Here is a 25,320-nt window from a genome sequence, read left to right as displayed (position 1 = left end):
GGCACAGTTTGCAACAGACAGTGACTTAACTGTCTTTGAGCACTGCAACAACCAAACCATTGAGTAAGGCATTGTTATCACGAATTAGACAGCTTCTTAAAATGTTAACAATGCCTTTTTACTTTTTGCACGTTGTTAATGGAAAACACAAATGAAACCACGATGCAATGACAGGAATGTATTCCTTTCAGCTGCTGAAATGCAGCTGAATGACACTTCAAAGGGATACGTGCAGGTTTACTTTTTTCAACACATACCTTTGTTTGTAGAGATAAAAGCCAAAACCGGTAAAGATCAGAGCAAAGAAAGGCACCAGGATGGCGATAGCCACAGAGCTGCTGTTGGTACCAAGCTGGGGGGGTGGCGAGTTTTGACTCTCCGACATATTCAGACCTGCGACAAACCAGGAAATACACTGTCATCAAAGTGATTTGATACAACAAGAAATATTGTTGCGGGTTTGGAACAAAAGGCTTTCAAGCTAAGTTGTTCAGCAAATAACCAACCAAATTTTTATTAGTTGTAACTATGATAATTAAGGTAGGGGCTCTGGTAATTGGAAGTGGACGTGGATGCTACCAGATAATGATTATTATCTGCTTAGCATCTTGCAGGCGACTTGCAGCTCACATTGGACTCGGGAGCTTGTAGTCTTCTTGCACAGCTCCAACCTTTTAAGTCTAAAGAGCAGCTTTTCCTCTTGTTGAGAATGCACTGCATGGCTGTCCCTGTTGCAGCAATAAAGTCGCTAGAAGCTCCAAGATTACTTACTGAATTAGTTTGAAGCAGTCTGCCTGATTTTACTATCAATTGTAGTCATTCATTGCTGAATTCCAAAGGAGCCAGTATTATTTGGTGCTGCTGGCAAAATCGAAAGAGAATTACCCAATCTTTGCAGTCCAAACTGTCCATAGTCTTTTCCCTGAATAGAACCCTGGAATACGTAACTAGAGCCATCGGGCTCTGCTGATACCTGTAGATTAAAAAGAAAGAGCGGTTGAGAAATTGTTTAGGCGGGAGAGGAAAGGAAAACAACTGTGAAGAGAAAAACAGAGGGACAAAGAATGGTTATCTTCTGGTTCCATGTCAACACTACAGAGCAAATGAATCGAAGATGATGTTTGGGTTTTGCTGAAATCTTTGTATAAGGTGTATTTTCAGGGAGCCTTGTTTATTTTCTTTTTCCTCCTTTGGCAAGATTTCACAAAAACTACCAAAGCGAATGTCGTGAAACCTGGTGATGAGGTGGTGCATGGGCAGGCAAAGGGACACATTAAATGTTGGCTCCGATCTGGAGGGCTGTGTTTAAAATTGCAAGAAAGAACATTGGCCTTGGCAGAGATGGTAGTCTCTGATAGCTGGTGTAGTTTAAATATTTCACTGACTTATATTTACACAAAGTCAAATGGCTTCAATGTAAATCCAGCTCAACTGAATATGGTTAGGTTGATTTTATCGGCTGGGACTTACAAATCCATCCATGGTCCAGGAATCATCTATAATCTTGGCGGGAGAGATGGCTGAATCTTTTAGTTGGTTTCCCTGGTTCACATAATTCACCTGATACATCAGCAGCAACAGCCTGGCCTCGGACGCCTTGTACACTCCTAGAGGGTGAAGAATAAACACGTGATTTATACTTGGTTTGCACATGGTACATGGTTTAATGGCTTGCTCACTATAGTTCATTAGATCCTACAGCACGTGTTTCTACTTTGTCTGGTGCACCAGCAAAATACATGTCGTTAGTTCTGACATTTTATCGGGATACAAAGAAGACAGCAAACTGAATGGAGCTGCAAAATAAAGAAAATGTTTATTTTAAAAAATGGATGATTTTTTTTTAAAGAGAAAACCAGGAAACTGAAGTTAAGCGAAGAAATTCAATTCATGAACTCATAAAAAGGTGAGAGCGACGGCTGTTTTTCATGTCTCCAATCTAATACAAATATAGCTAACTGATATATTCTTCCAGCTTCACTTTTGGAAATAAAATACAAAGTATGCACATTTCCCAAAACACCAAACCCCTGCTGCCTTTCAAAATATTCCCTGGGTAAAGAAAACTTGACATCTTAAACAGAAAAAAACATGCAAGTTTTATGTAACTGGCCACTGGCCTTTCTGTGACTGTGTGAGTGCAGCTTTAGCTGTTATTGATCTAAAGCTGCTCCTTTAAGCCAGAAGACGAATGTCTGATAGCGGCGCGGTTTTGTGATATGGTGTTTGTGCACTCTGCGACTCCAGGAAGCAATTCTAGCTTCAACAGGATTTGTGTTTTAATAGGGTCTTAACCCCCTGCTGACGCTATTGTGCGACCCTGGGAGGTATGTGTGTGAGTAAGTGTCTGTCTGAGTGAGTGAGTGAGTGAGTGAGTGAGTGAATGTGTGTGTACAACAATGCTGCAAAGAAGCATAGTAGAAAGAAATGAATTTCAATCATTAACAAAAAGCAACAATAAAGAATAAAAGTGCTCTCAATTCTGTTTGGTTGCTTGCTTACAGTTTTGCCAATGGATCAATACAGCATATTTTATTACAACGATGGCCTGTCATGTCACAGCACTTATGTGGTAATCTACTCAAAGTGCTTTCAGTAGATTACTGAACAATTAAACCTAGCGTAACATGCCTGACAGGAGCAGTTCCATGTTGCCGTTGCTAAGGGTAACATTGACTCTCCCCGTTGTGGAGTTAAAGCTGGTGATGCTCAGTGTTATAGGCTGCTTCCTCCCACGGTAATTATAGGAACCCTTCCATATGTAGTTGGGAGCAAAGACATCATCTGGAACTACGAAAAAGAAGAGAATATGAATTAGATTACGGTCCGCTCCAATCTTTAAAAAACAAAATGAGAAGAACTGCCTGCACCAATCAGCATTAAACAGCATTAACCCCTATGATGGTACTGTCCTCCTGTGCTGACTCATCATTTTCTCTCTCTGTTTGTCTCCCTCTCTCTTTCTGTCTTGCATGAATCAGTTTTGTGTGTGTCATTAATCTGGCCTTGTGGGGTGTGACTTGTCTGGGGTTCCTGCCACTCACCTGTGTGGAGTCTGCTGTTACTACTTAAGGTGATGATCTGTCTTCAGTTTTCGCTGCATTGTTGACCTCAACATAGTTAGCTAAACTGGCTCTCTTCTTTGCCGTTTTGCCCTGCCTTCATCCCTTTATCTATGCTACTTACATTTTTATTGCTCTCTGCAGGGCGTCCTGGTGGTTGGATAGAGAGAGTGAGCTAAGCCTTCTTTTACTGGGCTCCTTGCCTTTGCTTTATTAACTCTTTCTGTTAAACTTTTCGCCAGGCAACAGGCAGGTGGTTTTAATGTTGTAGCAAACTGGTGTATATAACTGCTCAGCATGTGTGCATTTTATGCAGATAAGTGCACACAGTATGGCAGAAAAAGACAAGCATAAAGAAGAGCAGAATTTCACAGTAGTTAATTTACCTTTCTCTGTGTAGTGAGGAAAAATAAATTATTTAGAACTACCATAGAAAGCAGTAAAGTGCAACAAAATCGACAAGAGCATAAGAAAAACAAGAGCAGCACTGTGGAGCAGAACGTAGCAGAGTGAAAAGGAGCTGAGCTGAATTTATCGAACGACAGATTAAGCCAGACTAAAACAGAATAGATAAGTCAACAATAGACAAGGAATGAAAAGACTGGAATAGGAAAGATAGTAGTAGAACTGACCGTTTAGTTTGGGGCTGGGGGTTCCTGTTACTGGCTTCACAGGTTTTTTCTTCTCTCCGGCTACACACACAGCCAGAGAAAGAGAAAAAGAAGATAATGTCATATCAAAACTCCTGAGCAGGGCAGCAGGGGCACAGCACGAAATATTTTAAAATGCTTTAGTTTGCAGCCAACCTCCCTAATCAACCATGTTATCCAGGGGAGAGTGCAATTCATACTAACAAGTAACCACATTAAAATGCAGCGGCAGTCACTCTTGGTCACAATGACGAGTGAGAAGTGGGCCGAAAAAGGGTCGAGCAAGACAAACCTATTTACTGGTTACTTGTAGATTGAAATGCAAATAAGGTTAATGATCAATGACCAATAACTGCTGTGTATATTAGATCCTTTTAAAACCGGCTTCAAGACACTTTTTCTATTCACCATCAGCAGCTTGTACTATCACGTCAAGATGCAGCTATTGTTGGCAACAAATACATGCAAGCCAGGAACAGGTTATTTGTCCGAGAACCTTAAATTGGATTTAGAAGTGCTCCAATTTTGAAGACTACTCCAGGGCAGCTGGGTGGTAGCCGTGGTGGAAGGTTTCAGAAAAGACAGTGTGTGAGCATGTGTCAATACTAAGAAAAGATTTTAAAGAGTGCCAACTATATATTTGTAGCAGAGATGATGCTGATTTCTTCTATATGATCAAAGCACCTACCAAATTGACCTTTTTGTGAGATTTGAAGAGTGGACTTTAAACTTTTTGGCTCAAATGTTCAGTGTTTCCATCATTTTTCATAATTTGTGAGACAATACGAAGAGATAATTGTAGCATTGTTTGCTAGGCAGTGTATTGTTATTGATATTAATATTTTACAGTATTAACTATGTACAGTACGGGATGGTTATGTTGCAATTCTTTCATTTCTTCTGCGATGGCTCACAAGGTTGTAGTTTGAGCTTGATAAAGCAGGATTAATGCATGACTTCACCTTTATGGTCCTGCCTGGTAAATCTAGCAAAGGGACAAAACACCATGGGACATTTTTGATCTGTTTTGCCTTTGAACCACCAGGCTCACCACCAATCCAAAGGCTGATCAACCCAACAGGAAATCTCCCCCTACTCCAGATGGCTTGTCTGTCCCTGTGTGTGAAGTGACAAAGTCTCCTTGGGCTAAACATGCTCAAACACTGCTATCTGGTCACTTAAGCTAAAATGCTCCAGATAAGATAATCAAAAAAAGATACACTTAAAGGAAATGTGAACAATGGAAATGACTGTAGCAGGACAGAAGTACTTACCCCGACATATCGGCATCTTTCCAGTCCAAGTGCTGTCACTCTTGCAGACCCTGTGTTCAGAACCCCCCGCCAGGAAGTAGCCATGCTGACAGCTGTACACCAAGGTGTAGCCAAACCCAGGAAGATCCATCCCTACCACGTCCACATGGAGTGGGCTCTCCGGCTGCTTGCAGGCGTGGGCTGCGGGGTTTAGACAGATACATTGTTACACTTCAGTGAGAGTCTGAAGGGATGAAAGGGTGAGCGGCTGACAAATTGAAACAGTGTGTTTCGTACGTATGCACTCGGGTTGCGTCCCACTCCATGTTAGATCAGGCTGACAGGTTCTGGAGGAAGATCCCTGAATCAAATGACCAGGCTGGCACTGAAATGACACCACACTCCCAACCTAGGCATAAGGACACAGACAGAAGTGCACACAGAAGCCATTAGAGACATTGTAACAGATCTGATTGGTAAAGAGGAGTCTGAATATCTTCAGAGGAGCATCATAGTGTTGTACTGCTAGGATAAATGCTACTCGTATTTCAACAGGTGAATTCGTGTGGATAAAGACCAGTATTTTAATATGAAGTACATTAAAATAGATGTTTAGTTGTGGTTGTGGCATGTCAATGCAAATGCACAAGCATCCATTGTATTCCTTAAAATATTAGAAGTATAAAATCAACTTGCATTCCCCGTTCATCAGGACTTAATTTGAGACAAATCAAAAGTCAAACATATAATGAAGTTTGCTACCTGGCAATGCTGTAATATTTATCAACCATTAGATATTTTCCCTCCTGTGCGGTAGCAGGTAGCAATCCTTATAAAATATCTTACTTGCTTTCTTCCTGCCAAATAACAAATTAACAGTGAATTATTAGTTATTTGGTTGAAATGACTATAATTTTTTGGTAATAGGTAAGCAGGTTGTTCTCCAAGAATCTTGAAGCATTTCCTATAGTTCTTGGGTTTGGGAATTCAAGTAGTTTCAGAAGCATCCCACACTGTTTGAGATCAGCACTCTGTGGGTGGCAAATCATCTGTTGCAGGACTCCTTGCTCCTGTTGTCACTGAATATGCTTCTTTATGACTCTGGCTGTATGTCTGGAGCCATTACCATACTGCAAGTCAGAGGTGGGACCAAGTCATTGTTTTGCAAGTCTCAAGTAAGTCTCAAGTCTTTATCCTCAAGTCTCAAGTCAAGTCTCAAGTAATGTCAGGCAAGTCAGAGTCGAGTCTCAAGTCACTGGTGTAAAAGTCCGAGTCAAGTCACAAGTCTGAAACTTTGAATTTCAAGTCCTTTCGAGTCTTTAAAAAAAACAAACGAAAAAATAATGTTGCAGTTATATGCTAAATGTAAATATTAGACCATGTAATTTTAAAATCTGTGTTTTTCTCAACACATACAAAATAGTGAACTTAGAAAATATACACAAATTGTGAAATTGCACCTCTTTAAAATGCAGCTCAATTAAACTTAGCTCCAAGAATAATTTTCACCGACAGTTCTGAGATACGCTGCATGTTATTCTTGGATGCGGTTGTAGGACCAGCTTTAAAATCGCATGACAAAAATATCATACACATTAAAAAAAACTGTATCACCAACGTAGCCTGGAAAACATTTGCTAGTTAGATGAAGTCAGCTATCTCATCTTAGCATATTTATATGCATATTTATAATTATACGGTTCTTGGAGTGAGTGCATACACTCATGAAGTTTAGTAACTTCAGGTCACTGCAACAAGCCCAGGTACAGTTTACCGACGGATGGGTACAGGACCTTGAAATGCACCGTGTAGAACGAAAGACCATCGTACGTATCATAAGTTTACCAGTCTCACAAATCGTCTTCATAAATACACATTCCTTAACCGTTTATTAATAGGACCTTTGAGCTCAACGGTAATTAATTAGTAGTGGAAATAATTTCTGGTAGCATCACAGAAATGTAGCAGTGACAATAATACTGTATGCTGTAATCGTACTGGACAATTAGTGATACAAAAAACAACTGTTTTATCCTGTGAATAAAAGTATATGTTTTTGTCAATGTACCATAATAACAGAAGCGAAACGCAATATTGTGTCAGGATAATTCACTATTTATGCACAATAAATAAAGGAGCATAGCGCGACAATTTCTGTTCAGCGCCAGACTTGCTTGTAACCTATATCACCAATTATGTTAAGAAAAATGACGCATTAACTACAACAGCAGACTGACCTTTGTGGAAATGCTTGGAGCAGACTAACCTGTGAGCTGGAGTGTTCTAGGACGTTATATTTGATCTTTGAATGGCTGCAATCCAGTCGCCTCTTTGTTACTTCGGAAACATGGCTCGAACAATTTCTCTTCAACGACGTAATCCGATAACAACCGATCTCTTTACCCGTCGGCTTCCCGTGGCTGTCATGCGACCGGCTATTGCAGTTAATAATACAACAGCTTCTTGACATTTTTGTGTTTCTTTTTATCGCTGTGTGACTGATTTTAATTGAAAGCCTGCGTGCGCTAGTACCGCTTGCCACGAGTTCCCAGAATCCTTTGCGGTTCTACCCGTGAATGACGTCACATTTTCAATCTCCATATAATATGCATGTTAAATTTTATATTTGGGGTAAAATATCAAGTCTTTTCAAGTAAACCGGTTCAAGTCCAATTCAAGTCCCAAGTCATTGGTGTAAAAGTCCAAGTCAAGTCACAAGTCTTAGAACATTTTTTCAAGTCAAGTCTAAAGTCATAAAATTAATGACTCGAGTCTGACTCAAGTCCAAGTCATGTGACTCGAGTCCACACCTCTGCTGCAAGTGGTTTAGGACTGACAAGATGCTTCCCTGATGGCATTGCACGGTGGATAAGAATCTTAAAGCGCTGCATTGGAATGTCTTAACATTTTAGTTTCTTTCTGACTCCCTCTACTGCCTTTCGTTCTTTCCTCTCTCTTTCATTTGCAACAGCTGCTATTAGTTACTGGGTTCACTTCTTGGGTAGAAAGACACGGCACTAGTCTGAGAGTGCAGATTTACCTTGAAACCATAGGTCCGATTCAAGGAGCCGTAGCGTGGTGTTCCCGGGTTATCGCAGCTGGTTTTGGTTGGTTCTGAAAAGATCAGCACACGAGTGGAAGTAATTACACACAAAAAATAGGAGAAAGATAAATTAGCAGCAGCGTTATACATCCCTCTCAAGTTCCCTTTCCTCCCTTTTGTTGTCATGGTAACAGTGGATTATATATGCCATCAGGACAGCAGGGGGCAGTAGCACTTTGTCAGAAAACGAAGCAGGGCCCACTCTAAGTGTGTGTGTGTGTGAGTTTGTGTGTGCGCATGTGGAAGGGTCATCAGCATGTAGAGCACATCCTGACGCAGAGCTCAATTCAATACAGCTTCTGAAATGACAGATTCACTCTCCACCTCTCTCTCTCTCCTTCCCTCACTTCCTGTACCTATCTGTCTGCCCTCTTCCTCTCTTTCACTGTTGTCTTCTTCTACCTCGCTGTACAACTGCTCTTTTCCCCTCTTTTTCTGTCTTTCCATGTCACCAGACCTCCGTTTGCCAACTGCTTCTTCCCTCATCTGTCTCATTTAAAGAGCAGGCTGCTTTAGGTCAAAACTCATTCTGTTTCAGTCACATAGTAATACACATCAGACACTAACATCACAAACTAATAAATCAACCAAAACACACACACACTTCAGATCACTTTGCCCATAAAAACACACCGAGAGTCACTTTGTGGTTGCGTGTGTTTAACAGTCTCAGTCTACAAGCGCTTTGGGGTCCTTAGGGACTAGAAAAGCGCTATACAAATACAGGCCATTTACCATTTACCATTTACAAAAGCAATTATGATACAGAACAGAAAGATCTCCCTTCAGCGGCAGCAGCAGCAAACTGAAACTAGTTCTTATTGCAGCAGTTATAGATGAAGTCTTTATATCAGATGGGGTAACAATTTAAAGACAGCCCGTTGTTTTCAGATAGTCTGTTTCCCATTTGAGCAGCTGTAAAAGTAGTGGCTGTATCCCTTATTGAGTGCTGCAAAGTAAGAAAAAAAAGGTCTTTGTTGGCATTTACAATAGCTCTCATTTATTAAAATTCATTACCATGCACCTGCTCTGAATCAGACACGCCAAGTGTTGCTCTAAACATTGCATGGGCTGGTAAATTGACTCACAGGGACCATTTGTAAAGTGTGCCGAATATCCCTTCTCAATTTCTTCTTAATCCCCAGATAGCAGCCGTTTGTTTGAAGTTGGATGTGGATGTCTGCTTCTTGAAGGCATTTACTAAATACTGTAAGTTACAGCATGTGCTGGTGTTAACTCAACTTCTGAGCAAGCACTTTTGCTGTAAGTTCCAAAACAGGTTTTATAGCCCTACTTTTAAATTCTGAATTTTATCTAATATGTTGCTAATTGAACTTTGACCACTAGCAATCAGATCTCAGAGACAAGGAATTCGATATTCAATATATGCAGTATACAGTATTACATCATATATTTTTAAAGTTGACTTTATGTCTAGTATAATACACACAGCATACAATACTGTGCAAAAGTCTCAAGCCACCCCTCATTTTTAGATTTTGCTTCCACAGAGCAAAACTTTCTTATAATTTTTAAAGCATAAGGAAGTCACTCACTTAAACTCCCTTAACACTGACCCAAGGATAGTTATAGCATAAAAAGACTCTTAACTCAAGGGAATAAACCAGTGCTGTGTCTACATGTAACAAAAAACTAAAGAACCACTTGTGTTTTTAGGCTCTTTGTTATGATCAGCCGATCGCAAAGCACACATAATTTGTTTCACTTTCTTTGGTTGAATCTATGAAAAATTTAAAAGATAACACAATTTGACAGGAATAAAACAGTGTTTTTGCAAAAACAAACGAATTCCCAAAGAGCTATTAGCCAAAAGCTTGGGACACTCCACGGTGTGCAGAGTGCTCCTAAAAAGTTTGAGGAAACTTTTTTTTTTTGAGGAAAAAATCTACAGCAGATGAACAACGTCTGCAAGTTATGTCCTTATGAAATAGAAAAAGGAATACAGCCAAGACCTGAGCGGAACTGAAGAGCACCTTCAGCTGATCCATCTACTGTTCACTGAAGCCTCATCACAAATGGTCTCAGTGGAAGGGTGACACTCAAGGCTGATGTATGAGTGGAAAACAGGTCTTATATAGTGATTGTCTACAATGTCTGTAGAAGAAAGTGGATGGTCTGTCCTGGAACAGAAGGCAGCCAACATCCAAAAAAGAGCTTTGAATGTCCTTCAAGAAGCCTGGAAAACTATTCCTGGAGACTATTTAAAGAAATGACAAGGAAGCTTGCCTAAGAGAGGTCAGGTTGTGTTGAAGAATAAAAAGGTGGTCAAACCTAATATTGACTTTCAAGCTTATCAGTACTGTTCAATCTCTGTTTTGACACATAAACTTTACTTCCCTGTATTCTTGTAAATATTTCAATAAAACACTGCACCCATTTCCAGGAAAATATAAAGAAATGAGAGGTGGCTCGAGACTTTTGCACAGTGCTGTAGTTTTGTAATATAAATGAGTTTTCATTGTTACAGTCCAACAGAGAAAACATATGGGAATATGTTTGCATGGTATGCTTGCAAATGGCCTTTGGGAGAGAGTCCGCTGGAAGGAACAATATTTTCACTTATATCCAAGTTCTCCTTTCAGGTACTCTTGCCCTTCCATTTATTAAGATTGTCTCAAATGAGTCACTATTCATTGCTATTCCAATAAGTTGATGTAACACTAACTTTTAAAGAACAGCAGTTGCTCGGCACAGAATACTCATGAGTAAACAAAAATGAGGCTGTCAGGTTCATAATTTTGGGTCATTAACTGTCATGATCATTAGGCAGGGGGCTATCAGACGAACACTAGAATAGCCAGCAAATGAAAAAAAGTAACATCAAGTCATTATATTAATGATTATTATTAATCAAAAAGGAAACGTATGTATCGCAAAGGGGCCACATTAAAAACAAGTCTGTAATATTACACTTTGATATGTTATTTAAAAAGACGATATGCATTTTACTAGAGTGACCTCTTGAGAAATCTCACTCAGAAGTTTGGAAGCTCTGTTGGCTAAACCAACACCGCCTTTTAATTTTAACCCTGACTTTGAAGTGGGTAAGACACCCCTGCCTGGGGATGCTAGGCTGTGCTCCAGCTCATGTGGGGATAAATGATTGATGATGAAGTCAGGAACTGTTAAAAAGCAATCAGTAAAATCTTATATAAACTTCTGGCAGAGGTTATAGGCCTTGGTATTGTATTTTAAACATGTTGAAGACTTAGTTGGCACAGTAACACTGGTGATTTTTTTATGAACTTGTACATTTATTAAGAAACACAGTGTAGAGCATTCTATGGGTCTCAGCATTGCATATCTCTGTAGACCTTTTCGATAGAGACCAAGTTTCAGTTTAAATATTAAAACCTTAAAGCAGAAGTGGCTTTCCTAGCCTCCCTGTTTACTTACTCATTCATAAGGTTGATCTTTATTTAAAAGCAAAATTGTGCCAATTAGAGGCTATAATCTAACAATAGCCAGTTCTAACCAAGACCTAAAGTCATTTTGCTACCTTATGGCAATTAAAACTGAGTGATCACATTATTATGGAAAATCAAAGGAGCATAAAAGTAAATATTTAACACCCTGTTATAGAGTTCACATATCAGCCAAGTGCATGAAGTTTAGCAGGCCTATAAATTTCTCTAAACTAAAATAATTAACAAGAGCAGATGGATTCCAGGAAATGTCAGGTCAGGACATTGCCTGAAGCCACTCTTTGCCACATGTAGCTCAGAAAAGGAGTTAAACATGTCGCTGACTTCTCACTACTGAAAATACTGTTTGTTTTTGGCTAGAGAGCTGCCTTGTTAGAGCAGGAGGAGGTAGCACAGATGACGGCCGCTCTCTCGCTGTGAAATCTATCAAATGCTCTCTTCTCATGTGCACACAATTGGATGTCACACAGACTCTGTATGACGAAGCTGGGAGGTTAAAGACTGAACGGACCTTCTACAGCTCTGCCGAGTGATGTGTAGAAAAGTTCAGAGCACCACGTCTTCTCATGAGCTAATGTCTTCCTAATTACCATTTTTCAATGAGCTGAATGTTTTGTATGGTTGTCAAGTGAATACGAATGGATTACCGATACAGCGCGGCTGCGTTCCACTCCAGGTGCCATCGCTTTCACAAAGTCTAGTTGCTGTGCCGACCAGTATGAGAGGCGGAGCACAGCTGAAGGACACTTCTGATTGATAGATGAAACTTCGTCCCTCTCTGAAACCACCTACTGGAGTCCCCGGGTCACCACAAAATTTGGCTGCAAACACGGAGACAAACACACAAAGTCCCATTTCAATTGTGGTGCTAGAAATGGTGAATGTGCTCAATTTTATGGAAGTTCAAGGACAAAAGTAGATTTTGCTCCATTTGTGATGGGTGTAATTGATGTGTCCTTACAACCAAAGTTCAATGTGATGCTTACGTAAGCACTGCGGGAGCATGCCGCTCCAGGTGCCATTGGCGACACAGGTCAGAACAGCTGGAAATGAGAGCTCATATCCAGGTGAACAACTATAGCTCACGCTGCTGCCCCATTCAAAGTCACTGCCCTGCAGTACCCCATTACTGATGGCAGGTGGAGCCGAGCAGGTCACAGCTGGGGGAAAAAGAGGGGGAAGGGTTGGGAAAGAGAGTGAAGCGGGAAAAGTGTTGTTTAGAACAGCTGCAGTTGATGCTCTTTTTTAGTTTACATGACTGCACTGTAAAATCACGTGAGAAAATAAGACTTAAGGTTTTAGTAGTCGATTAACCACTGATTTAAAAATAAGTTTATGGTTTTAGTAAAAAGTGAACATAAACATCTTCTTATCTTGGACTTCCCAGACTTTCAGTTACATCCAGTAACTGCTTACATTCAATTCAGTTTAAATGTATCATGTGAGACTTGTGTACATTAACAGCTGTATTAGAGGTGACAGTGATGTGACTGCTTGCATTTGTTATTTCTTTTCCTAGAGGCATTAACTACAAACTTAGCAGAATCTGCTGTCAATACAGAGAAAACTGGGGTTAGACATAGTTTAAGGTGTACTTGGAGCTCACTTAAAGTAGGATTTTTCTGTAGCAGAACCTCCTCTCTATAGCAATATTGTTTGATTGTTTTATGGCATACAAAAAAAACACAATCTTCTACAAATGCCCCAAAATAGCTATGTTCAAGAAACACTCTGTTTAAATCCCTATTCATCCAAGCCTGACCACAGGTCTATGGTACTATCATCAAATGATAAAACAGTCATACTGTTGAGTACTGGTGAGTGATTGTCTGATAACCACTGTTTGCTACACTGTAATCTGTATGTAAGTCTATTCTGTGACTGGTTGGCAAGTGGTTGCTGACAGTCACTAGCATGAAATTAGTATATGGTGCTGCACTGCAAACATCCCTGTTTCTTCTTTGCGTAAAACTTTTTACAGCTTCACTACGACTTGATGAGTGGAACTTATCTAAGTTTAACTACAGCTTTGTTTGACAGTAAAATAGATCTAACAGCGGGTATACAGTAAAGCACAACTTTTGCATCTGTCCACTGCTATTAAACAAACATATGTCGTATAATGATGAACAAATCTGTTGGATTTAAATAAGAATAAAAATATAAATAAAAATAAAAACAACATAAAGATGTATTTAACTGCATCAGTGTGTTCACTCTAAGGTTTATAGTTATATGCAGAGCACTGCAACTACCTACAACATTACTGCAAAGCACAAATAAAGGGACCACCAAACAATTTTTATATACTTTAGCCTTTATAGCAATGCCAATGCTAGCTAGCGAGCTAGCTTTATGTGTTGATATTATTAGGTTCTGCATGTGTGTTTTTGTTTGCCAGAACAGAGCTAATAGGATGTTTAGTAATGGGAGTATCTGAAGTGGAACAGAGCAATTTAAAGGGTCTGTTTTGCTACTGTGTAATAGCAGTATAAGTACTGTTTAAGGGTTGAACAGAGTTAAGAGTTTGAATGTATAATTTACCTGTACATAGTGGCATATTTCCATTCCAAGTCCCATTTTGTGTGCACATCCTCACAGGCGACCCATCCTCCTCCATTCTATATCCCGGTTGGCACTGGAATGAAACATTCTGACCAATGGTGAAGTCTTCTCCATAGCGAAGCCCATTAGCTGGCACGCCAGGGTCGCCACAGTTTATCACTATGGAGACGGACAAGTGGGGTTAAAGTGGACAACATGAGATAGAGATCAAAATTACTTTATAGGTCATACTATGGCACAAGGTAAATTTAATTTTGTTTCTATTCATTAATCTAGACTCTATCCATATAGGTAATTTAATAATAAAAAGTGAAAGAAAGAGGACACCAAAGGTGACAGATGTAGTAAACTAACAGATAAAGAAAGAGGAAAGGTAAGTTAGGGTGCAAAGAAGGTGAAGTGTGAAAAATATTCAGGCCCTAAAGTACAGATCAGATTAAATCTAGATGAAAATATCAGAAAATGATACCTCAGGAATCTTAGTTTTAAAACTGCTATATTAGAGTAGAAGGAAAACATTAAGTAATTATCTCCAATAAAGCTTCTTCTCTTGAAAGTGGTGAGTTTGCAGTCGATAGCAAATTCCTGATCAGACTGTGTGATCTCATCACATTTCTGTGTGGGTTTCACTTCTCATGAATGAAACAACAATGATATTAAAAATGGCCGAGGTTGTCCTGGGACTCTTTTAAGGAGCATTAGGATTCCCCAGACTGTACTTTTTAGGCACTGTCCTTCATAGTCTAATAGGCAGCTTAAATGCTTCTAAACCCACCCCAGATAGTGTCATGCCTGTTAATAGATGTGGAGTAGTCTACTGTAAAAGCCATTTCCTTTAAATCAGGTATTCTTATATACTTTTTCAATCTGGGAACCGATATCGAAGAATTTATAGCATTTCTGATTTAAGCTATTTTTTCATGCTACTGCATATCTGGATACTGGAAAGCATTAATATAATCTGGGAATTCTCTGTGATGTCCTATTATCAAGAAGTACTTTTGGACACAGTATATAGATATATGTTAGAGGCATTTTCTTTTAATACATTATTGTTTTTTGCTATTTTTTGAGTCATTTTTTACATTTCAGCAAAATACTGTCTTTCCTTTGGCAAATTAACTCAGTGGCTTTTTGTTGAATCTTCAACATTTTAGAGTAAAACAGTCAATTTCTTAGACGTTACTTACCACCGTTGGGTGGAACCACTTGACATAACTTTTTAAAGTAAACCTTCAAGCATTTTTTGGAGTGCACAGTATTTAATTGAAATAAGACAAATTATTCAAATAAACTTAAAAAAACAACTTATCTGTTAAGTAAATTCCACTTGCTCAACTATGACTTTGCTTATATCTCATATCAGAGGTGTGGACTCGAGTCACATGACTTGGACACGAGTCAGACTCGAGTCATTAATTTTATGACTTTAGACTTGACTTGAAAAAATGTTCTAAGACTTGTGACTTGACTTGGACTTTTACACCAATGACTTGGGACTTGAATTGGACTTGAACCGGTTTACTTGAAAAGACTTGATATTTTACCCCAAATATAAAATTTAACATGCATATTATATAGAGATTGAAAATGTGACGTCATTCACGGGTAGAACCGCAAAGGATTCTGGGAACTCGTGGCAAGCGGTACTAGCGCACGCAGGCTTTCAATTAAAATCAGTTATACAGCGATAAAAAGAAACACAAAAATGTCAAGAAGCCGTTGTATTATTAACTGCAATAGCCGGTCGCATGACAGCCACGGGAAGCCGACGGGTAAAGAGATCGGTTGTTATCGGATTACGTCGTTGAAGAGAAATTGTTCAAGCCATGTTTCCGAAGTAACAAAGACGCGACGGATGGCCTGGATTGCAGCCATTCAAAGACCAAATATAACGTCCCAGAACACTCCAGCTCACAGGTTAGTCTGCTCCAAGCATTTACACGAAGGTCAGTGTTTTTTAGTAGTTAATACGTCATTTTCATAACATAATTAGTGATATAGGTTACAAGCAAGTCTGGCGCTGAACAGAAATTGTCGCGCTATGCTCCTTTATTTATTGTGCATAAATAGTGAATTGTCCTGACACAATATTGCGTTTCGCTTCTGTTATTATGGTACATTGACAAAAACATATACTTCTATTCACAGGATAAAACAGGTTTTTTGTATCACTAATTGCCCAGTGCGATTACAGACTGCGGTAAAGTGAGCCGTCATTTGTGAGCCGCTGTCAAGCCAGCCGCCTCCTATCCGCGCGGTGATTACAGCATACAATATTGTTGTCACTGCTACATTTCTGTAACGCTACCAGAAATTATTTCCACTACTAATTAATTACCGTTGAGCTCAAAGGTCCTATTAATAAACGGTTAAGGAATGTGTATTTATGAGGACAATTTGTGAGACTGGTAAACTTATGATACGTACGATGGTCTTTCGTTCTACACGGTGCATTTCAAGGTCCTGCACCCATCCGTCGGTAAACTGTACCTGGGCTTGTTGCAGTGACCTGAAGTTACTAAACTTCATGAGTGTATGCACTCACTCCAAGAACCGTATAATTATAAATATGCATATAAATATGCTAAGATGAGATAGCTGACTTCATCTAACTAGCAAATGTTGTCCAGGCTATGTTGGTGATACAGTTTTTTTTTAATGTGTATGATATTTTTGTCATGCGATTTTAAAGCCGGTGTTCCAGATCTACTGGCGTTTAGATCAACTGGCGTTGGTCGAACAGATGTGTGGCAGTCTTGCGTTTCAGGAGCTGCTACCGACAAACCAGCAAAAAAACGCCAAATGTGTCATCTGTGACACTTGTGAGGTTGTCTCAAACACACTCCGTCAGTCTTGATGCTGTTGAACAACAAAATGTTTAAACATGTGGCGAGTTTACCTGGTGATATCCTCATGCGCGACGCGATCGCGAAAACAGCAAACAAGTAACACCACGCCGATGTTGTTCACAGGACAGCAAGAGTAAACGATCGGGAGACTCTTGTCGTCGTTATCGTTCCCCTCGCACGGTTTATTTCTCCGAATTCAGCGTTTTTGCTTCACAACTACAGCGTGCTGTTTACTTTGTGCACTAACATGGACTCGAGTCAACCAGCGCCACCTCTGGCCAAGTGCCACAGCCTACAGCCAGATCAACCTGTGACACATCTGCACCACGTTTGAATTCGTGTCATGCACATTTGTACCTTTCAATTGTGTCTGTTTGTGCGTCATGCAAATAAACCTTTGAAATGAATGAAATGATATCATGTATTTATTATCAGCCTACATTTGTACAAAATGCCAAATGACATACACATAAGAATCACCATCCTGATATCAATACTTTTGCCCATACGAAAAATGTCGTGAACACACTAATATTTCACCAGTGTTGTAACATCACATGTCGTTAGCATAGTCTGCCTGTGTCTTCCCTCTGCAAACAAACATGTTAGAGTTGGTTGTGATATACAGTCTGCATAAGTGTGGTCAATCTAATAAACATTTATAAGGAGATGGCAGTTACTGTGAATGTACAGCAGTTACACAGTGATTAGTAATAAACAGTCAGACAATGACCCTGACAACCTCATTCAATCTTGCAGATTGCACCTTCTGTGGAAAGTGGTACCACACGGTGTGTGTGGACTTCCCCTGTGCAGAAGGCGACTACAAATGTTGTGGGTGCTAAATAAACAGAAAAAATCGATCCCTGTTGTCTTTGCTTACCGATTGTTTTTAGTGTTGACAATCCACATTGCTGGCATTGCATCTTTCAACATGTTTGTGGGTAGATTTGGATGTACCAGGGGTAAGTGCAGCCACTCAGCCTCTACTCAATGTGATCATAGCAGCAGGTGCAGATGTGTCACAAGTTAATCTAGTAGTGGGCTATGGTCATGTGTTAGTGGTGGGAACAGTCATATCCACTCACTCTCACTGGCTGTTTATTACTAATCACTGTGTAACTGCTGTGAATTCACAGTAACTGCCGTCTCCTTACAAATCTTCATTAGATTAACCACACTTATACAGACTGTATATAACTCCAGCCATGTTGATGGATTGCCTATATTGGCTGGAAATATTCATTTTCAGGGAAAAGACACAGACAGACGATGCTTACAGGATGTGATGTGACAACACTAATGAAATATTGATGTGTCATATTTGTCCAAGGCGTATTTCATTGTTATGGAAAAAGAGAATATTAAAATCATGATGACCAATTGGAGTGGTGATTTCTATGACTTTGTGTATGTCATTTGGCATTTTGTACAAATGTAGGCTGATAATAAATACATGATATCATTTCATTCTTTCCAAAGGTTTATTTGCATGACGCACAAACAGACACAATTGAAAGGTACAAATGTGCATGACACGAATTCAAACGTGGTGCAGATGTGTCACAGGTTGATCTGGCTGTAGGCTGTGGCACTTGGCCAGAGGTGGCGCTGGTTGACTCGAGTCCATGTTAGTGCACAAAGTAAACAGCACGCTGTAGTTGTGAAGCAAAAACGCTGAATTCGGAGAAATAAACCGTGCGAGGGGAACGATAACGACGACAAGAGTCTCCCGATCGTTTACTCTTGCTGTCCTGTGGACAACATCGGCGTGGTGTTACTTGTTTGCTGTTTTCGCGATCGCGTCGCGCATGAGGATATCACCAGGTAAACTCGCCACAGTTTTAAACATTTTGTTGTTCAACAGCATCAAGACTGACGGAGTGTGTTTGAGACAACCTCACAAGTGTCACAGATGACACATTTGGCTTTTTTTTGCTGGTTTGTCGGTAGGAGCTCCTGAAACGCAAGACTGCCACACATCTGTTCGACCAACGCCAGTTGATCTAAACGCCAGTAGATCTGGAACACCGGTCCTACAACCGCATCCAAGAATAACATGCAGCTTATCTCAGAACTGTCGGTGAAAATTATTCTTGGAGCTAGGTTTAATTGAGCTGCATTTTAAAGAGGTGCAATTTCACAATTTGTGTATATTTTCTAAGTTCACTATTTTGTCATGTGTTGAGAAAAACACAGATTTAAAAATTACATGGTCTAATATTTACATTTAGCATAACTGCAACATTATTTTTTCGTTTTTGTTTTTTTTAAAGACTCGAAAGGACTTGAAATTCAAAGTTTCAGACTTGTGACTTGACTCGGACTTTTACACCAGTGACTTGAGACTCGACTCTGACTTGCCTGACATTACTTGAGACTTGACTTGAGACTTGAGGATAAAGACTTGAGACTTACTTGAGACTTGCAAAACAATGACTTGGTCCCACCTCTGTCTCATATGGTAACAGAAGGTTACGTTTTATGGCTATTTACGCTTGGAGACTTTTCCCACAGATTCAATAAGCAAAATTAACTCAAGTAAACGATGATCAAGGTTATATAAGTCACTCTGTTGTCTGCAATAAAAATATAAAGATTTGAGGCTTATTTCTTTACTCCTATACTGTGGCATCATAATTTAAAAGAGGACATAAAACAGCGTCGCCTGTGCTTTCTAATCTCACACCCAGAATTTGGTGATATTTATTGGTTGCAAACTTTCATGGTATTACAAGAGATTTAATACACCAATTACATATATAGAGTGTAATTATTGCATACAGTTGAAAACTCTTCAAAGTCACCTCATGATTGCATGGACAAAATATTGAAAATACACCAACAAATGTACTAGACAGTACTTATATATGTATCAACCTATTGGTCAAATCAAAGCAGATAACTTACTAGTACAGTTGGGCTGTGTGCCTGACCAGGTACCATTGGCTTGACACTGCCTGGTGGTGGGACCAGTGAGCAGATAGCCATCCATGCACGAGTAGATGACAGAGTGAGAAAATGTTGTTCCATCCAAACGAAATACTTTGCCGTTACTGGGAGTGCCAGGGTTACCACACTGAACAGCTGCAGGACAGAGAAATGGAAAAGACCTCAGCAAGTGTCACCTCTAAGACAGTGGAAACACTGAAACACGTGTGGGTTCATAATAATTGAATAATTGACAAGGTACCATTTCAGGATAGATTTAAATCAATTAGAAATATCCCCGTACGTTTACAAAAGGGTTGCGTGCCTGACCAGGTCCCGTTCGGGAAACACATCCTCTCTGAAGAACCTATAAGTTCATATCCCTCTGAGCAGGAAAAGTAGACCTTAGAACGGATCCTGAAATCTGTTTGTTCTCTTGAACCATGAGAGGGAATGCCAGGGTCCCCACACGAACCAGTAGTGTCACCTACATGGAAACAAAAAAGGATACAGACTTAGGTCCCTCACAGGTTTCTTACTGGTTTGTACCGAATTAAGGATTACACTTAAAGATGCTAATCCTTGAGTCAGTACACACTGTCTGTATAATGAGCTGTGTTTCAAAAATGACTCCAACTTATCAAAGCAAAGAAATGGAGAAATAAACAACTTTGGTTCATTATTTGTAGGGTGAGGAAAACAAAACTGCAAACCGGACAAAGGATTTTAAAAGAAACATCTAATGGCTGCTTCTAAATATCATACAGATTGTGCATATGCATGTGTGTGCATGTGTGCTGATGAGTAAATAGGCAGCGGTGCATGTGTTTGTCTTTGTGAGTGTGTGCGAGAGATCCTAGCTCTGTCCTTCTAGAGCTGCCTGGTCAGCAAATTGTGTCTGACAAGCAGAGCACACTCCTGGGAACACACACTTTCACACACAAAAAAGCTCACATCATCACACAAATACCAAGGCCTGGACTAATATATTTCTGCTCAAACATTTCAGATCAGTACTGCCTATTTTGTTAACGGTCTAAAAATTGCACCGGATTATGTGTGAGTGTGAATAATATCATAACTTGATTCATGTTTGTTAGATTTGGATTGCTAATTATGTTTTCAATTTGTTGCCTCCATTCACATTTATTGTTGACAATTAATTCAAAGTGTACAAGTATCTGCTTGCGTTTTTGTGTTTTTGACTCATACTTCTGAAAAAAATAACCTTAATTCACATTGGCTCTGTTTGTATTATAGTACAAATATCTAGAGGCTTGCTGCTAAATTGAGCTTACGCGTAGCAGAGACACAACATTTAATGATATAACATCTTTTGTAATGCCTTAGGATTTTAAACTCGGTTTCTCAGATGTAAATAAATAATATTCTACTCAATAAGTCTCTCTTATTTGCCTCAGAAACTTGAAAAAATAGCAGGTAAGAATGTAAAAACAGGAGGGAAAGAGCATATGTAGATGCTCTTACACATCTATATAAACTTACCCTACTAACCTGAACAAATGAAACCAAAAAAGATTTAAATAAAATTCATCTTTTTATAATCTTTAACCCTTTAAACTCTAACCTAATTTACCCTTTAAACCCGGGGTAGGCAACTCCAGGCCTCCTGCAGGTTTTAGATGTGTCTTTGATCCAACACATCTGATTTAAATGGATAAATTACCTCCTCAACATGTCTTGAAGGTCTCCAGAGGCCTGGTAATGAACTAATCATTTGATTCAGGTATGTTGACACAGGGTGATATCTAAAACCTGCAGGACAACGGCCCTTGAGGTCTGGAGTTCCCCACCCCTGCTTTAAAGGGTTAAGAAGAGAATTTCCAGGTGGAGCCAAGCAGTTGAAGGCTTCCATTTGGTAGCCTCGAGATCTCATCTCTGCTGTTGCAGATGTTGTGGTTCTCTTGGCTTCATCAGATGGTAGGTCACGTTGGAAGGGTTCGCAGGTAAGTGTAAAGCAGCTGGAGAACTAGCACCTCGAAGTCTGAGACCACGGTTCACAGCTGGAAAAATGGTTGCTTGCACACTCAAGGTCTTGTTCACAAGTCAGGGAAGCAGGAGATTGAAACGGGCCACATGTGCAGTCATGTGGATGCTATACTGGTCAGTTGTGGTTTACCAGTCAATCTACATCCCCTCCCTGACCTATCGTACCAAGCTCTGGATAGTGAGCAAAAGAATGAGACTGCGGATACAATTGGGCAAAAGAAGCGTTTAGATATAGGGTGAAAGATTCAGTCGTTCTGGGGGGACTTGGAGTAGAGCTGCTATTCCTCCACATCAAAAAGTGTGGTTCATTCATCTGACTCTTGGGTGAGATATTGTCCTACTGGGAGGAATGCTCAGGGTTAGACTCAGGACATGGTGGATAGATTATTACTCTTGGCTAGTTTGGGAATCCAAGGTGTTCCCCTGGAGGAGTTGCCTACGGAGAAGGAGGTCTGGTCCCCTGTGACCTGGCCCTGCATAATTGGCAGAAGCTGGATGGATGAATTGTTGGATGGATGGATGAAGGTACTTAGTTTTCCAGTAAGCACAGATTAAGGAATAGCTCAACATTTTGGAAAATGCATTTTTTTGCTTTGCACTCTTCTTTACAGCTTTCAGCTAATACCTTAGCATTAGGACTCCGGATACACAGGATAAACATTGGCCTGGCTCTGGCCAAATGTAATGAAATCCATCCAACGCTTTGAAAGAGGAATTAATACAGCATTTCATTTGTTCAATGTGAAAAAGGATTTAAGAGTAAAAGTGACTATTTGTGACCTACTGAAGTGGCACACTCAGTGTCCTGTGAAATCACACCTTTCTTTTACTTGAGGTTTTTGTTCGGATCAAGCAAACAGTAGAGGGCATAGAGTTTTTTAGGTTTTGGAGGTTAGAGGCTTGTTTAACCTTTGAAGGGAGAAAAGCTGTTTCACCAGCCTTCCCAGTTATAGCTTCATTTTTAATGGACAAACCTGTGAGTGGTTTAAAAAATCTCGTGTAGCTCTCAGCATGACAGGATGTAAGTGTAAAAATCCTAAGATGTTCAGGTATTGCTTAAAGCTTCTGCAGATGGTAGACAACTACAGTTTGGCTCAGTTATGAAACCCAAGTCATGTTCAATTATACAAATTCAGCCAACTCTGAACTGTTAATAAATAAATTCCAAACAGGCTGAAACTCTCCCTGGCATGCTGATTATTAGAATACCATAGGCTGTTTGAATACTTTTGTTAGAAACTGTGGCATAACAACTTGTTATTTTCAGCATGGCAAAAGCCAAGGTCTTTCATTTCATAGGCCTAATAAATAAATATTCAAGATAAGTGGCAAGGTCGGCTTGTGAATTGAATTTGCAAATCTAAGATCTTTGAGAGCCAAGTCTCAAGTAGCTCTACGCTCACAGCCTGAAAATATCATCAAATATCACAAACAGCATCACTTCATATATGCGTCATCTCATCAGCTATCATCAGGCAGAATAACAGAACAAGCTGTGCTGCTGTTGGACTGAACTCTCATGTCTGCAGATCTTTGGTATGGACCTGCCAGGTGAAAACATGAATCACCGCTTCTTAAACTATTACCCTGCCTCACTCCCCAAGTCTCCCTGGGCAATTGCTGTAAATAACAATGTATTCTTAGTCAACTCGTCTGGAATGCATTTTCACTCAGTTTGTTATATAAGCGGCAGCTGGGAGCCTCTCAGTCTGGAGAGCCACAATCATGCCCCCAGCAGGCCAACTGAGTGTCACATAACTTAGATGGTTTGTTTACACATGAGGGAAGGTAAGGAGGCTTTCTGTCTGGAGAGATGGTCTAGCCCAGTGAGTAGTGAGATATGCATATACAGCAAATACAGCAGAGACTGAAAGCTTGTGTAAAGCACTTTACAGAACAATGAGTGTTGCAGCTACACTCCACAACATTGTAATAAAATCCACTCACTGTAGAAAAGGAAATACAGCTAATACTTGAGAAAATGCAAAACTACAAATTAGCTGAAATATTTCAGTATTTGAACATGTACTTTAAGAACCTACTTACTTTACTACACTGTATCGATCATATCATAGAATCCCTCATAAAAGCAGGTTAAACATTTCTGAAACACAGTGAAACTGGCTCATGGTTAGTTGACCAGAAGAGAAATGCACATGGTTAAGAGTCCACGACTGAGGTGACTGTAAGTGTGGGGTAAAGTTAATCTCCGGAGCCCTTTTAACAGACAGATACTGATATACTCTCTTTTCTAGTGCCAAGTCTTCCTTCCATATGTTCACCCATCCCTTCCATTATCCCTGACTGAAAGGTTCAGGAAAGTGTCTGCTGGATATAAAAGCATGAAGCTCTCCGCACTTCAGTCTGCATGTTTAGACGTTTCGATTTTCATCTACAACTGCTATCTATATATTCGTCTTTCTGATAGGGTGGACGTTAAAGTCTGTGTATTCAACAGAGGTTAAAATGGTTACCAGAGCAGAATGGCATGGGGGCACTCCACATCCCATTGAGCTGACAAGTCCGGGATGATTCTCCTTTCAGCTGTCTTCCGCCCAGACAAGAATACCGAACCGTTGAACCAAATGTAAACTTATCTCCGCTCAGCACACCGTTTGGGGGAGAGCCGGGATGACCACAGTCTACGACTAGAGAGCCACAGAGGAGAGAAATGAAGAAAACAATGGATGACTCGTTTTGACTCAGCAAAGCTCTGTGAGAGGAGGTGCAGCTACTTCTGTCAAGAACTAAGGACAGATTAAAAATATATGCAAGGATTAAGGATTAAAAAGCTGACATGACACTGCTTGCTAGGCTTTAAGGGAATTTTAAGAGTAACATATAAAAAGAAACAAAATGAAAAAGAAACAAAATGAAAAAAAAATGCAAGAATCATTTCAATAAATTCCAAACCCAGTCTTGCTAAAATACTGTCTTTCCAAAGATTGTGAGGAAGAGAGAACGATACTAACCTATGCATTCAGGTAGCGGTTTGTCCCATTGTCCAGTAGGTTGACAGGTCAGTACAGGTGATCCAAACAGGTAATACCCAGGATTGCAGTCATAGAAAACCACTGTGCCAAAGGTAAAGTTGCCATGCTCTATTTTGCTCTGCCGGATTGAGTTGGCTGGGATACCTGGATCAGAGCAGTTGACCACTATACACAGGGACACACGCAGAGACACACAAGCACAAACAGACACAGAGACAGAAAAGCATGTGTTATTTGGCATGAACCAGAGAGGGCAATCTCTCTTCCCCCTCTTCATTTTCCCTATTTGGAAAGCGGTTTTGCAGAGTAGTATAAGGCAGACCAAGGAGGACATGGTGAAGAAGGAACAAAATATCAGACGTGGAGTTTAGGAGGGTTAATGCAGTAGATGCTAAGGGATGAAAGGGTGGTCAGGCAGGTTTGTCTGTAATGGATCCAGAACTCAAGCAGGGTTA

At 40.0% G+C, this 25,320-nt stretch overlaps 1 protein-coding gene across 1 annotated transcript in view; it reads right to left on the bottom strand.

The window, feature by feature from the left end:
* csmd3b (CUB and Sushi multiple domains 3b) overlaps positions 1 to 25,320 on the bottom strand; it is a 417,790-nt gene that overhangs the window by 5,331 nt on the left and 387,139 nt on the right. Inside the window, exons 57-71 of the mRNA XM_085395224.1 lie at positions 24,845 to 25,030; positions 24,347 to 24,520; positions 20,167 to 20,349; positions 19,842 to 20,018; positions 14,059 to 14,238; positions 12,501 to 12,674; positions 12,162 to 12,335; positions 8,006 to 8,079; positions 5,263 to 5,374; positions 4,987 to 5,166; positions 3,695 to 3,754; positions 2,632 to 2,790; positions 1,471 to 1,607; positions 886 to 973; positions 258 to 393 (exon numbers count right to left, since the gene is read on the bottom strand). Coding sequence (XP_085251350.1) covers positions 258 to 393; positions 886 to 973; positions 1,471 to 1,607; positions 2,632 to 2,790; positions 3,695 to 3,754; positions 4,987 to 5,166; positions 5,263 to 5,374; positions 8,006 to 8,079; positions 12,162 to 12,335; positions 12,501 to 12,674; positions 14,059 to 14,238; positions 19,842 to 20,018; positions 20,167 to 20,349; positions 24,347 to 24,520; positions 24,845 to 25,030 — 2,194 coding nt within the window. The remainder of the gene's footprint in view (positions 1 to 257; positions 394 to 885; positions 974 to 1,470; positions 1,608 to 2,631; positions 2,791 to 3,694; positions 3,755 to 4,986; positions 5,167 to 5,262; positions 5,375 to 8,005; positions 8,080 to 12,161; positions 12,336 to 12,500; positions 12,675 to 14,058; positions 14,239 to 19,841; positions 20,019 to 20,166; positions 20,350 to 24,346; positions 24,521 to 24,844; positions 25,031 to 25,320) is intronic.

The sequence above is a fragment of the Rhamphochromis longiceps genome, linkage group LG22 (genome assembly GCF_057381845.1).
Source record: "Rhamphochromis longiceps isolate RC_006_pf linkage group LG22, R_longiceps_female_GT1.1, whole genome shotgun sequence".
Lineage (NCBI taxonomy): Eukaryota > Metazoa > Chordata > Actinopteri > Cichliformes > Cichlidae > Rhamphochromis > Rhamphochromis longiceps.
This window is presented reverse-complemented; position numbering and strand designations above follow the sequence as displayed.